We start from the raw sequence: 13,363 nt of genomic DNA on the forward strand, positions 1-13,363 counted from the left end.
GTACAAAACATCATACTCAGCAAACGCCTCCATGGTAACATCTCGTCTCCTGCAGTGTCAAGCTGGGAGACCCTTGGCACGGTGCGGTTGTACAATGACAGTGCCTACTCCACAGGGGGCATGCGCTAAGATTTACATGGATTTAGGGAATGACTACGAAGGCTGGCTTACCCGAGAAAGTTGTCAAACTTCCTGCGCCAGCCTTCGTACTCGTTGAATTATATGGGCAATATGCACGTATACCGTTGCGAAATTTAATGCGAGCGGCCCATTTGAGTAAGATGGTAGGATCATGTCCTAGCTCGATCGCCTGCCGGTATCTGCAGAGCCGAAAATGGTCCCCGAGGAAGCCCCCAGCAACCTGCAAAAGAACCGTCGTATCTTGGCGCCTTCTAAACTGAGATGGCAGTCAGACGAGGACCAACATTTATATTTATCTCATCATATGTGAGCAATCAGAGACTCGTGATCATCACGCTAGTCGCGTAGCCGCATCGTATGATACAGGATTGCAGAATCCGTCATTTGCTGAGTGACAGGGATCCTGCGAGGAGGACATTGGTTTGTTGTACTTTGTACAGTTTTATAGACCCCGAGGCGCGGGCTTGGCTCCTGTATTCTCCCCTCAATCAATTTAATACCAAAGCTTTATCTTTTGATGCTTAGGCCAAGAGAAGAAATCGGTCATATTTTTTATCGCTATTCGAACCTCTGGATCTCTAATGTCGTTACCACCATCACCAAACAATGCTAAGTGCCGACGAGGAACGCAAGAAGAAAAACCGACTAAGTAAACGTCTATCCCGTGCGTAGCATTCTTCTCCCCATCGGTACCGTTAATTATTGGACGGCTTTGCTGAGATGACCCGTCATGCAGGACAACGGCAGCGACAGCAGCGCCTACTCACACCACTGCAGCTGAGAACGGCAGGATGCTCAGAAGTTCCATCTTCTTATGAAGACATCGCAGATGAAGAAGATCACGGGCATGGGCATTGGAATGCACCGTCATTTGCAGATCGGGGGCATTGCTCTCAGTCTCTCAGTCTCTCACATGTGCCTGACCAGACGACGCCGGCAGCCCCGACGCCATATTGCAGTCCTGCGTCGTCATCTACCCTGGCATATGCAGGACAAGCCGGGTCTCTCCCGGCTCGGGCCGAAGATCTTCTCTCGTCGAGGAATACGACCCACCCGCGTAACGCGGAGTCCAGTCCCGACTTCAGCTTTCTGGGGGGTCTTGAACACGCCGCCGCATTCGACCCATGGTCTGCTAGCTGCAACTACGGCTTCAATCTCGACTGGGAGCCATTTGTAGGTCACCCCGAACCTTCCTTTCGTAGACGGTTTCCTAGTTCTATGGTTTTGACGTGGTGTGTGGAAGAAGGAGCCAAGCCCGAACGAGTCGGGCCAAAGTGCATCAATGTCTTGTTCGCAATGGTCGAGTACCACTGGCAAGCCATCCAGCACATCTACGCAAACGGAGACAAGTCTGCAGTATGATGCCCGTGAACACCCCCTGCATCGAGCCATTGCAGCAGGCAACACGGAAATTGTGCAGCTGCTGTTGCAGTACCACGCATCCGTCGAAGTGAGAAACCAGGTTGGTATGACGCCGCTGCACGTTGCAGTCGAGCACAGAAACCTTCCGTTGATCAGAATACTCCTCCAATTCGGCGCCAGTGTGGACGCCCGGGATAATAATGGACGGATGGCCTTGGACGTGGCAGTGGATGCAGGTGATGCCACCATTGTACAAACCCTTCTCGCCCATGGTGCGAATGTATGAATGGCCAAGTTGGGGAAACTAAATTTCCATGTATCAATGGGGAATGCATGAGGAGTGCGCATTGAGATAAATAAAATACATAATATCGGCACTCTCCAAGCTCTTCGAATAAATGAAGGTGACAGTTATTAATTGCAATGCTGTCAACAATATCGTAATTCTCATGATGTACATTTCTCAGGATTGCGTCGACTCTGAAATCGGTGCCTCATTCACCTCCTCAGGTTCTATAGCGTCCTGTTTCCGATGAATACGTATACCCAAAGTCAAGCAACCTGCAGTTAGAAAAAGAGTTGCAGCTACCATGTAAGGAAGACCCGACCAAATGCCTTTCAATGCGGTTCCGCGCTGAAAGGCAGCGGCCAAGGCCGGACCTGCGACCATTGACCCAATACTTTGTGCAAATCCAATCATGGTGTTGATCAATCCGACTTGAGACGGCCCAACAAGGGCATTTGCTAGACTGCGGAGCGCAGAATAAAAACCCCAGCCCAAGGCGAGGACAGACACACCGGCAATGAATACGCCGCCTCGAGCCGAGAACGCCATCAGCGTGGCACCCAGTGTGAGGCATAGCACACTTCCCTGCACGATCCTGAGATCCTTGACAGCCGGTGACATTCGCCGGCTCAGCATAAGCGACAGCTTTGGTAAGACGACGAGCAGGCACACTAGGTTGATGACGCCTTTAATCGTGATGAGCAAACTGGCGCGGGCTATGCTCCACTCGAATCGCTGGGAGGCATATTGGACGATGAGTTGCACCGCTTGCCTCCCTATGCTGGCCATCAGAAAGGCACCAACGACAAACAACATGTTTGGATTCAGCAATTTGTGCCCTTCTAGCTTCTCCCATGGCCAGGCCCAGGAGTCGGTCCAATTAGACCCTCCGGAAGAGTGATCGGGGTCTTGGCCTGATGTGGACGTCCCGTTGCCATTTGCGTCGCACGACACATCCACGATGTCACCTGTCGTAGACGGCGGCTGCGTCTCGGGCAGCCAACTAGCGGCGAGCAATCCGAAAAATTGGCAGCCGAGAGCAGCCAATGAAGGGATCCAAGGGGACCACGACATCAGCAGCGCACTCAAGGGGGTTGCCAGGATCTCACCCAGGAGAATTGCGGCGGCCATGATGAAGAAGGTAGACGCTCTACTCGAGTGGTTAGGGACTAATAACTAAGGGGACATGTTCTGCTTTCTGCAAATACACATACCGTTGGTCGGGTCGAAACCGATCAGTGATCATAGCATAGGCCATTGAAGTTGCAATCTCTGGGCCACCACCGACAATCTGAAAGACGGGTGTAAACCAGATAGCTCTGAGGGGCACCATGTCGAACATGCTGAACCAGGATATCAGGCGGGTAGCAACCTCCTGGAAGAGGAGGCCAAACAGACTCAAAAGGAGGACCGGCTTGCGGCCAACCCGGTCGGCAGCCAGGCCATAGGGAAAGGCAAGAACAATTCCGGGAATTTGGTCGAAAGTGTCCTTCCAGCCGTTCAGAAGAGCCAGCTCATCTTGCACAGTCGGTGCCTTGCAACGTCCGTCTCCATTCGGGGTGGGTCCAAGACCAAGGAGTTGTTTGCAGATAATCGACTCGAATATCTCAAGCTGAGGAGCATAACCCAGAGAATTGCCAAAGTCGGCCGCAACAATAGACGCGCAAACTAGTATCAGCAGGTGTCTGGGCGAGTACAGCTGAGTCTTGGAGGTGTTCTGGTGACTGGCTTCCTGCTCGCCCTCATGTTCGGCCTGTTGTTCGCCCAGCAGAGAAGTCGTCTCCGTGGGGAACGTGGACGAGGGTTCGGGAGCCGCCATTATCCGGTGACTGCGTGTTCGTGTTTGCGGGCTAGGGTTGTTACGCAATATGCAGTTTGTTCCCTGTGCCACCTCCTGACTTGGGCGATGGGTTGGTGAATCTGAAGACAGTAAGGCCGGGTCTAGAATTGATGCAAAACTCGGGTTCCGGGACAAAAAAGTTGCAACTGGCTTCTTTGCCTACACGATGGACCTCAAACAAATGTTGTCGGCCTTTTGATCACATGTTGTGCAGGGATGCTTTTGCGAGTGAATGCACAAGGAAAGGAACTCAACCAACAACCTTCCAAATTTCGTTTAGCGCAGGAAACAGGCATGGATAGGTATTAAATCGGTGGCACATAATGTGCAGTGTACGGAGGGCCCTTTCAAAAGTCTCGTCCAAGCGCTAGCAACACTACATCCCTGTACTTTGTCAGTTACCTGAGATACATAGAGGTTGTGACAGCTATCCCCTATACATTCTGTAGCTTCAGTGGTATTAGGGGCTGGTAGCCAGGATCTAGTGGATGATGGTGTGCTGTAATCTGCTACCTTTTAGGGCTTATGAGAAGTAGGAAGTACTTAGTGTACTTAGCCTAATTATGATTGGCTGGTTAGGAATCGTTGCTTTTTCTTAGGACAAGACTTTTGAAAGGGCCCTCCGTATGGAGTACATACATACCCTGGTGGCCTCTCAATTGGGGATTATTATACGGCGGGTTGTAGAACAACGTTCGTATGCATGTATATTTGAATTGGGTAGGTGTCTGTAGCCATCCCTTCGAAACAAACGAATGAAATATTTCTTTAAGCAAAAATCCTAACTATTAAACCATGCAATCCCGGCTTCCCCACCTGCCAAGTGACCTTGCATTCGTTCCTGGCGCGTAACACGGAGTCATTTTGCATGGCTGCATGCATGGGATGACCTGCCGGCGATTGACTAAATGGGGCAATTTGAGTGGACATTCACGCACTTTTGACGCGCCACTCGGCTTTTCGGCATTCAAACGAGAGCACATACGCGGCGTCTCTTCGAAAACTACTATGTTGGCTTGGCACTGGTATCCTGGTCGTAGATCCTGCAGCGAGGTCCCCGCGAATCGACCGCCTTGTGATATGGAGCCCGTGTACGAAGGTTCTTTTCTCGGCCGCGGTCCCGGCCGTGTTCCACAACGTGCCGCGGCTCGTGTACCTGAATGGCTTCAATTCGGGCATGCCGATAAGTGCCATGTAGGTAAACACCTTGTAACTTGGTCCCTTGTCGAACGGGATCCAATTACTACCAGGTCGGGGACTTAATACACCCTGTAGGTCCCTAGCCTTCATGCCAGGTCATTCTCGTGGGACAAGACAGCAAACGACGTGATCGTTGAAGGTTGAGGCTTACCAAAGGCGGGTTTCGTGTAAACGAAAGATATCGAGAAACACCAAGGGGGCAAATTCTCTTACAAGGCATACAGGGAAATGGAAGCCGTGAATATTAATAATGGCGGTTAGCCTTCTCCTTGAACATAGCCTCGAAACCAATATACCAATTCATCATCCAATCACTCTTCGGTTACGGGAATCGCAGCCTGATTCCTAGTCTTTGTATTCGACTTCTTGCGCAAACTAAACGCCATTTCCACTTGTTCAACGTCATCATGGGCAAGGCTCCGGGTCATCTCAAGTATGATGTGCACCAGCAATGGCCTACGCCTCATGTGAATAAAGCGCTTGAATCATGGGCCAGAGCTACCGAGCTGGTGAAGACTGGTTCGGTAATCATCGATGGCGAGTCGCTTGACATTGCGTCGGTAGTAGCTCTTGCAAGGTGAGAGGAGCTTAAATCTCACTAATTGATCCAATTCTGACCAAACTCGACCAGATACGGTTGCGGAGTGTCTATCAAACGTAGCGCAGAGATCCAGGACCGAATCAATGCCAGCGTTGACACATTGCAGGGATATCTTGCTAATGGATATTTCCTCTATGGTAAAGTCCCAGAATCTTAGAGTTGTTATGAGTCCATTGCTTACGATTGCACGATAGGTGTGAACACGGGCTTCGGTGGAAGTGCCGATACACGAACCAAGGACCTCCTTGGCCTCCAGCGAGCTTTGATGCAGCACACCCAGAGTGCCATTCTCACGGCCCAAGACCGATCGGATTCTCAAAGCAGTCATGAATACCTCGAGTCCCATAGCATGCCCAGTGCGTGGACAAGAGCAACTATGCTGCTCCGCTGCAATACGAACATCCGCGGCCATTCGGCAATGACAGCAAATGTTGTCGACACCATGATTCGGTTACTGCAACATGACATCGTGCCCATTGTTCCCCTTCGAGGTTCGATCTCAGCCTCTGGCGATCTGATGCCGCTATCGTACATCTCAGGGGCTATACAAGGAAACCCAGACGTATACGTCCGAGTCGGTGGAAACCGGGGATTCCACAAGACCATGACGGCGGAACAGGCCCTTAGGGGAGCTTCAATTGAGCCCGTTGTCTTGGGACCCAAGGAAGGTCTCTCTTTGATCAACGGCACCGCAGCTGCTGCGGCCGTGGCTACTCTTGGCCTCTACGAAGCCAACCAACTTGCCGTTATCTCTCAACTGTTGACGGCACTTTCTTCAGAGGCCCTGTATGCTAATAACGAGTGGGCACATCCTTTCATCGCCGCTGTCCGGCCGCACACCGGCCAGATCGAGGCAGCCCAGAACATCCGGAACTTCCTCTGGGGCTCGAAGTTGATCTACGGCCTGGAACAGACCAAGGATCGTTTCAAATCCGGCTTGGCTCAGGAGAGATACGCTCTGCGGAGTTCTCCCCAGTGGTTGTCTCCTCTCTTGGAAGATCTGATGAGCGCTGAGCGCCAGCTCACCGTCGAGATTAACTCGACGACGGACAATCCCGTCGTCAATGTCAGTGACAACGACATTCACTGCGGTGCAAACTTTCAAGCTGCTGCCGTCACTTCGGCCACGGAGAAGATTCGCCTCGCACTGCAGAGTATCGGAAAGATGCTATTCAGCCAGACGACTGAGATGATCAACCATGACTTGAGCAATGGCCTGCCGCCCAACCTGGCCGCCGACGACCCAAGTCTATCATTCTGCCTGAAGGGTATCGACGTCAACACTGCGGCCTATACTTCCGAGCTGGGTTTCTTGGCGAATCCTGTTAGCAACCACGTCCAGTCGGCCGAGATGCACAACCAGGCCATCAACTCCCTCGGCCTGCTTTCCGCCCGCCAAACCATGAACGCGGTCGAAGTTCTTTCGCTTATTGTCGCCAACTGCCTGTACACGGGCTGTCAGGGCGTGGATCTGCGTACCCTGCACAGGACATTCCTGGCACAGGTGCAAGAGCCTGTGAGGAAGCTCGTCTCTGCCCTGGTCGACGACGACGAGGAGAAGGCCACGTCGCTGTTCAAAGCGCAGTGGAATCTCTTTGAGGAAGCCTGGTATGATTATTCTTACCTCGATGCCGGTGAGCGTTGCGATAAGGTATCTGAGAGTCTGGCTACGGCCGCGCTCAGTTGCGCTCACCTCACAGGGGGGCTCGCCGTCGCGAAACTCGAGGAGGCCCGCCAAGCCCTCAGCTCCTTAGTATTGGAGTCGTACGAGGCTCACCGCGATGCCTTCTTCCATAACCCGACCACGCCTGATCACCTGGGTCAGGGCACCAGAGTGGCGTACTTGTTTGTGCGCGAGCGGCTTGGTGTTCCCTTGCACCGCGGTTTGGTTGAGCACCCGGTCGCCAATGACCCCAGCGGCAACATGATAGAGGGCCGGCCTAAAAAGACAATTGGGTCGTGGGTCTCTACCATCTACGAGGCCGTCCGTGATGGTTCCCTATACGGTGAGATGTTCCGCTTCTTGGAGACGGTTGGTCAGGAGAAGGAGAATGGGAGCAACGGTGATGTGCTGTCGAAACACCATGGAGGTAATGGGGTCGTACCAGTGAAACAGAACGGGAACCATGGTCCTAATGGAACAAACGGGACTAATGGAACAAATGGGACTAATGGAACCAACGGTGCCAACGGAACCAATGGATTTCACGGTTCCCATTAAACAGGTGGAACGAATAGTACCACTACGCATGATGCACTAGTTAGTTTGAGCGGCAGTATTGAACACAGTGGGTTACCCCAGTGAAGAGTATCCCCGACATGACATGACATGACATGGTGCGATGAGTGACACCATGCCGCCCGTCCCAGCTGAGATCCTTTGAGGCTTCACGGTAAAACGGGGGCATTTGTAATAAGATCATTTGTTTGCTAAATCGCCAAGCAAGAGAGATGATGAAACTCAGACTAGGCTTCTCATATACCTATGCAGTCGGAATGAAGACCATACTAAACCAGTCCTTGCTTGCTAGAGAAAATGGATTCTACTTATCCATTTCAATAAATGATTCTAATTCAGAAAACTATAAGGCTTCTCACCATGTCCGTAACTATCAATGACCTCTTTCGCAACCCCCTACCATTCTCCTACCTCTATGCTAATACTCCTAACTATTGACAAGATCGTAAACCATCCTCTACTTCCCACCGGCCTTCCACAACTCACCAAATCTTGTCCCTCGCTGTTCAGACAAGGTCTTTGGGTTGCCAACCTCAACCATCTCGCCCTGGTCCATGACAACTACTCTATCAAAGTCGAGAATCATGTCTAGCCTATGCGAGACAGCCAACACCGTGTAATTCCTGAATTCGCGCCTGATGACATCCTGCATCATCTTTTCGGTTTCGCCGTCCACGCTAGAGCTCACTTCGTCCAGAAGTAAGATACCCCCGGCAACAGTGTCCTCAACAGCGGGGACAGGGCCAAGCACAGAATGCTTCGTACGGACACGGTGCCTCACCACTGCCCGCGCTAGGGAAAAGAGCTGTTTCTGCCCGATGCTCAAAGTATCAGGACTCATGGCTGCCTCGAGCCCCCCACGGTCTGAAACCATGGCCCAGAGCGCAACGGCCTCGAGGGCGGTTTGGCAATCGGCCATGTCTGCGGCGGCGAACGGGTCGAGGTTGGCCCTGAATGTTGAGCCATCCGGCAGAAACACTGACTCTTGTGGTACGGCAATGATCCTCCGGCGGAGAGTGGTGCGGTCAACTCGATCAAGAGCCGTGTTGTCTATCGAGATCGTCCCCCCCTGTGCTGCCCCAGGCATAGGGTCGAGCAGTTTGAGAAGGAGAGCGACGAGGCTAGATTTCCCACTTCCAGTACGTCCGCAGATGGCGACTCTTTCCCCCGCTTTCACACTGAGGTTGATATTGCGAAGAGCTAGTGAGGGTTGCGCAGTGTCGGCGTCCTCTTGCCTACATTCGGTACTGCATCAATTGTGAATCAGCGACACATCGAAGCATCTCTCCAGGAAAAACAACAAACCTATAGGTTGCGGAAACATCCTTCAACTCAATTTGGCCCTGTTGTGGCCACCTCTCAGGTGGGATTATGTCTTCTCGTTCGCGTGCCTCAGGCTGGACTGTTGCATTGAAGCTCCGGAGCCTAGCGATAGCGCCTGCAGACTAGAAGTCAGTCTCATACAACAGATCGAAACGCTGGGGGCCTTTTCTTACCGAGACTGGTTTCCAGTTGAGTCAGGAAAATAACGATCTGAGTAAGCTGGTCGCCAAAAGACATCAACGTGACGAGGGAGGCGCCGGTGAATCCTGAGCTGGCCCGGAGCTTCACTGCAAGCGAGGTCAAAATCGCTGCAATTACCATGACTACAAGTCCCAATACAAGGATCAGCCAGTTTTGAATCATGACAAGTAGATAGGCGGGCCTTTGGGATGTGTCTAGAAGTTGAAGGTTCTTTTTCAGGTCTTCAGCGACGGAACCAAAGGCACGCAGAGTAACAATTCCTTTCGCCGTGTCTATGAAGTGAGTGCTGCAGCTGATAAGTTCATGAACCCGGTTTCAATGATTTGAAGGAGGACATACTATAAAGGTGTCTTTGTCTCCAAGTCAAGCAGACGTAACTGCCTCGAAGTCCGTAGATAGTATTTTTGGATGAACCATAGAATCGCAACAAGGAATGGATAGCTGATGGCCATATACGGTGAGGTCGTCGTTAGAACAGCGGCTTGACCAATAGCTACGAAAACGCAGAAGACAGAGTCAAGAAGGGCATTGGGTAATTCCGTATCAATGAGGTTCATATCCTGACTGAAAAGATTAACGATCTGTCCTTGGTCCGTTTTCGTGAAGAAGCTCAGAGTAGCCCGGCTCATAGTTCTTAACGCGTCGCTGTGTAGGCTGGCGCCGGCTTTCACAACAGCTAGGTAGAAGACAGTGATTCCAAGGCCAAGCATGCACAGCACACACCCAACATTGAGTAGTGCGTATATGCCAATGTAGTAGCTGAACGCGTGGGACGGATGCGCTGCAGACGAGTCATCGCTCCAGTAAGTCAGCCAGATAGTCGGGAAATTGTATGAGAACCCGATAACGGCCCCCCAGGTGAATATCGAGGCTGCCAAAGGATAGCCCATCGACTTGAAGTAGTGCTTGTACACGCCTCCGTCGCCAAGTTGTCGTTTTTGGGCCTCTTCCATGCTGAGTTTTGAAGTAGCCGTGGGCTCCGGGCTGACTTGGCAATGGCCTGCTTCCTCCATGCCACTCTCGGTCCGTACTTCTGGTGTTGAAATAGTCTCAGTGGGGGTCTCAACGGAGAGAGACTTAATGTAGTCGCTCTCGCTTTGAACGAGACTTTCGAAGTTCCCCTGCTCAATCACGGTGCCGTTGGGGCCGAGAGCAATTATGTGATTGGCAGCTGAGAGGTGGCCAGTGGAATGAGTGCAGAGAATGGCAGTTGACTTTCGCCGCCTGGTGAGGCCCGTGGGACCAAAGATTCGATTGAAAACTTGTTTTTCGGTCTCGTTGTCTAGTCCACTAAAGACATCGTCAAGGATGAGCAGATCAGACTCGAGATAGAGGGCTCGCGCCAATGCGACACGTTGTTTTTGACCACCAGAAAGAACGATTCCGTTGCTGCCAATATTTTTATGGTCTGCTTGAGGCAACGATTCCGATTTAATATCGATGTCAAGCATCGTCGCATGCATGGCATCGGAATAACGTCCCCGGTCGAAAGGTGCAGACCCGACAATGTTGTCCTTGATAGTCCCGTTCGACAAAAAGGGTTCTTGGTCGCAGTATGCCACGCGAGAAATAGCGTCAGTGAAAACAATGCTCCCGTCGTGAAATGGTATTTCCGCTAATATGGCTCTGCAAAGAGTTGATTTTCCCGACGCAGTTGGACCGCAGACGATAGTGAGAGCAGACTTCGGTATATCAATGTTGATATCGTTCAGAACCATGTTGTCAGCTTCCCAACCAAATCTGCCATCTCTGATGAGAATGGCCGAATCAGATTGACTTTCTGAGCCGGGGAGCTGGCTAGTACCGTTGGCCATCTTCTCGTTCCCTTCCGCAATGGTGACATTCAAGAGTGACGCGCGAAAGTCTTCGCGAGACTCGCTCGCCAGGAAATTTTGGATCCGGCCAACACAGGCAACAGCGGAGAAAAACAGGGGAATGTCCTGAAACAGTGTTGAAAGCGGCGTTGCTAACAAAACAATGTATGATAGTGATGTAAAGATCTTGGTCGAATCAAGAGACCTTTGGGCGACCGCAAAAGTGAAGACAGGTGACAGAAGCAGGGGTGTAAAGGCAATAACCGACGAAACCACAGTGAGTCCCCGGAAGCGGCCACTGGCTGCCAGTTCGTCTACTCGAAGTTGCTGAATAGAATCAGTTATCGGGGTCGTCAGCCCAGACATCTTGACGCTCTTCATTTTGGCAACCACAGATGCAGTCAGGCCCACTCGTTTCTGTACCCAACTCATCCAGGCTTTCTGAGAATCTCCAATATGTCTCACGATGACCAATATTGCCAAGGAGCAGCATATCACAACAATAACAGGCGCCAAGAAGACGAGGCCAAGCTGGTTGTAGAGCAGCCAGCTCGCAATGCCCACCTCAACGACGCTAGCCCATAAATTATGGATGGGTCTGAATCCAAATCTGATCCGCTCCAAATCGGCACTCATCAGTGTCAATGCTGCGGATTCGTCCCCTGCAACAGCTTGTGCCTCGGTCAATTTGTTGTAGATGGCAGCTGCGAGACCTGAAATATATAAGTGAGCCAATGCACCGACATGCTGGATTAGGGAATTTTGTCCTGGTTTCATTCCAAACAAGGACAGAAGAAGACGCGGATGGTAGGCCATAAGGAGAGACACTTACACCCTCGTACCATCTGAAGACACCGGTAGGAAAGATACTGGTAAACAGCCATCGAAAGGGCCATCCCCCCGTAAATCAGTATGCTTGCGCCAATCAAGCCATAGCCGAAGTTAGACGAATTACTGTCTTCATCTCGCGACAAAAAACTGAGAAGACTGTTGATGAAAAATGGCTGACAGAACTTGAAGCCCAGTTCGACGAGTCGTGGGGCAATAGGAAGCAGGAGAGGGAAAGTAAGTGTCCGCATGAGCACCTTCAAAAGCCCGTAGTCGTCTCGCCTGAGCTTTTCGTAGTCCAGATGGTGTTGGAAGCGCTGGTGCAGCGAGTGACTCTTTAGAGAGCGATCGAGTGGGTAAAGATCATCCAGCTGTAGAATTTTCCGGTATCCGCTCAGAAAGAGTGAGTTCAACCAGAAGTAAACTCCTAATCCGAATATTCCCGAGGTCTCTTCTGGGCTATGAGGTTCATCTGTGTCCCACCGCACCCATTTGCTCTTATTTGTGGACTCCACAGCTAGTAAGACAGCTTTCGTTGCGATCACTCCCGTAAAGATGCCCGCATATCGCAGTTCTGAACTCAGGTTGGAAGCTAGCCAGAACGTACGGGTCTCGGCGATGTCCAACAAGAGAGTTAGGAGCAGAAACCCGGTCAATAAGAGAGATGATCGTGGCGACCGACCATGCTCGAAATAGGACAGCCCGAGCATACAAAGCCCGGCGAGAAACTGCAGGACCGCGGATGAGATGAAGAGATCAGTGACGTTAAATGACCGCAACCCAACGAGCACGACCAATGTCAGCTGTAGACCAAGATATGGCAAAAATGCAACCTGTCTAAACTCAGCATTCAGTACTGCTATAGGGTATGATCAGAAGCTACAAACCAGCTTCACGAGCTGGAGGCTGCGTGCGTGAACGATGGCTGGTTTCTGGCTGAGCACGGCCGTTCGCCACAGCGATATGGGGATGAACAATGCTGAAGGTATCAGCGAAAAGACAAGCGTCTCAAAGTGGATGGTGAAGTCGAATCCATCGCGGCAACTGTCAACCGTAGGCCCGAGAGAATTATCGCCGCTGCAGGTCGAGAACAACATGCTTGGTCGGATGCTTCAGGATGAGAAGCAGGACGGGTTGGTCGAGCCGCTGCGCTGTTTGCCTGCAGGTGCAGAGCGTACGTTTGTGTAAGAAGTACCAATCTACTTAGCTGTAGTGTGTATGATGCAGTAAGCCAGCAAGGAGAAGGATGTCTTCGTACGACAATGCGTCATGGCCTGCGGTGTCCTACTTGCGGCTCCTTGATCTCGAAATGGAATATGGAAAGCAAGTAAAGGTTACATGAGATGCGGTCAGAGATCAAAAATCATTCCCATACATCCAGGTCTACGTACTGCTTGTCATCTCGTTCCACCCAAATCACACGGGGTCTAGACCAGGTCTCACCAACGCTTCGTATATATACTTGCGTAACCAACATGTAAGTCTGAGAGGTTAGGAACGCCTATTGGCTGCTGAGCCGGTAGCTCCA

At 51.5% G+C, this 13,363-nt stretch overlaps 5 protein-coding genes across 5 annotated transcripts; 3 read left to right on the forward strand and 2 right to left on the reverse strand.

The window, feature by feature from the left end:
- The first annotated feature begins 630 nt into the window (after positions 1–630).
- Positions 631–1,873, forward strand: BGZ61DRAFT_442072 (ankyrin repeat-containing domain protein). Its single transcript, XM_046244676.1, has 3 exons — positions 631–805; positions 878–1,314; positions 1,388–1,873. The coding sequence occupies exons 1-3, from the start codon at positions 748–750 to the stop codon at positions 1,787–1,789; spliced, it is 897 nt and encodes a 298-aa protein (XP_046111269.1). The 5' UTR covers positions 631–747; the 3' UTR covers positions 1,790–1,873.
- BGZ61DRAFT_513649 (major facilitator superfamily domain-containing protein) lies at positions 1,874–3,850 on the reverse strand. The gene is made up of 2 exons (XM_046252179.1): positions 3,004–3,850; positions 1,874–2,939 (listed from the first exon to the last, which is right to left on the reverse strand). The coding sequence occupies exons 1-2, from the start codon at positions 3,606–3,608 to the stop codon at positions 1,967–1,969; spliced, it is 1,578 nt and encodes a 525-aa protein (XP_046111270.1). The 5' UTR covers positions 3,609–3,850; the 3' UTR covers positions 1,874–1,966.
- Positions 3,851–4,613: 763 nt separating this feature from the next.
- BGZ61DRAFT_442075 (uncharacterized protein) lies at positions 4,614–5,065 on the forward strand. The gene has a single exon (XM_046244677.1). It carries the CDS (start codon positions 4,638–4,640, stop codon positions 4,890–4,892), a length of 255 nt encoding a protein of 84 aa, XP_046111271.1. The 5' UTR covers positions 4,614–4,637; the 3' UTR covers positions 4,893–5,065.
- BGZ61DRAFT_381300 (phenylalanine ammonia-lyase) lies at positions 5,066–7,736 on the forward strand. The gene is made up of 3 exons (XM_046242644.1): positions 5,066–5,406; positions 5,461–5,567; positions 5,625–7,736. The coding sequence occupies exons 1-3, from the start codon at positions 5,237–5,239 to the stop codon at positions 7,649–7,651; spliced, it is 2,304 nt and encodes a 767-aa protein (XP_046111272.1). The 5' UTR covers positions 5,066–5,236; the 3' UTR covers positions 7,652–7,736.
- Positions 7,737–7,855: 119 nt separating this feature from the next.
- Positions 7,856–13,284, reverse strand: BGZ61DRAFT_442078 (P-loop containing nucleoside triphosphate hydrolase protein). Its single transcript, XM_046244678.1, has 6 exons — positions 12,723–13,284; positions 11,840–12,668; positions 9,533–11,720; positions 9,166–9,479; positions 8,975–9,107; positions 7,856–8,916 (listed from the first exon to the last, which is right to left on the reverse strand). The coding sequence occupies exons 1-6, from the start codon at positions 12,930–12,932 to the stop codon at positions 8,127–8,129; spliced, it is 4,464 nt and encodes a 1,487-aa protein (XP_046111273.1). The 5' UTR covers positions 12,933–13,284; the 3' UTR covers positions 7,856–8,126.
- Positions 13,285–13,363: the final 79 nt, after the last annotated feature.

The sequence above is a fragment of the Ilyonectria robusta genome, assembly GCF_021365365.1.
Source record: "Ilyonectria robusta strain PMI_751 chromosome Unknown BGZ61scaffold_2, whole genome shotgun sequence".
In the NCBI taxonomy this organism is placed as follows: domain Eukaryota; kingdom Fungi; phylum Ascomycota; class Sordariomycetes; order Hypocreales; family Nectriaceae; genus Ilyonectria; species Ilyonectria robusta.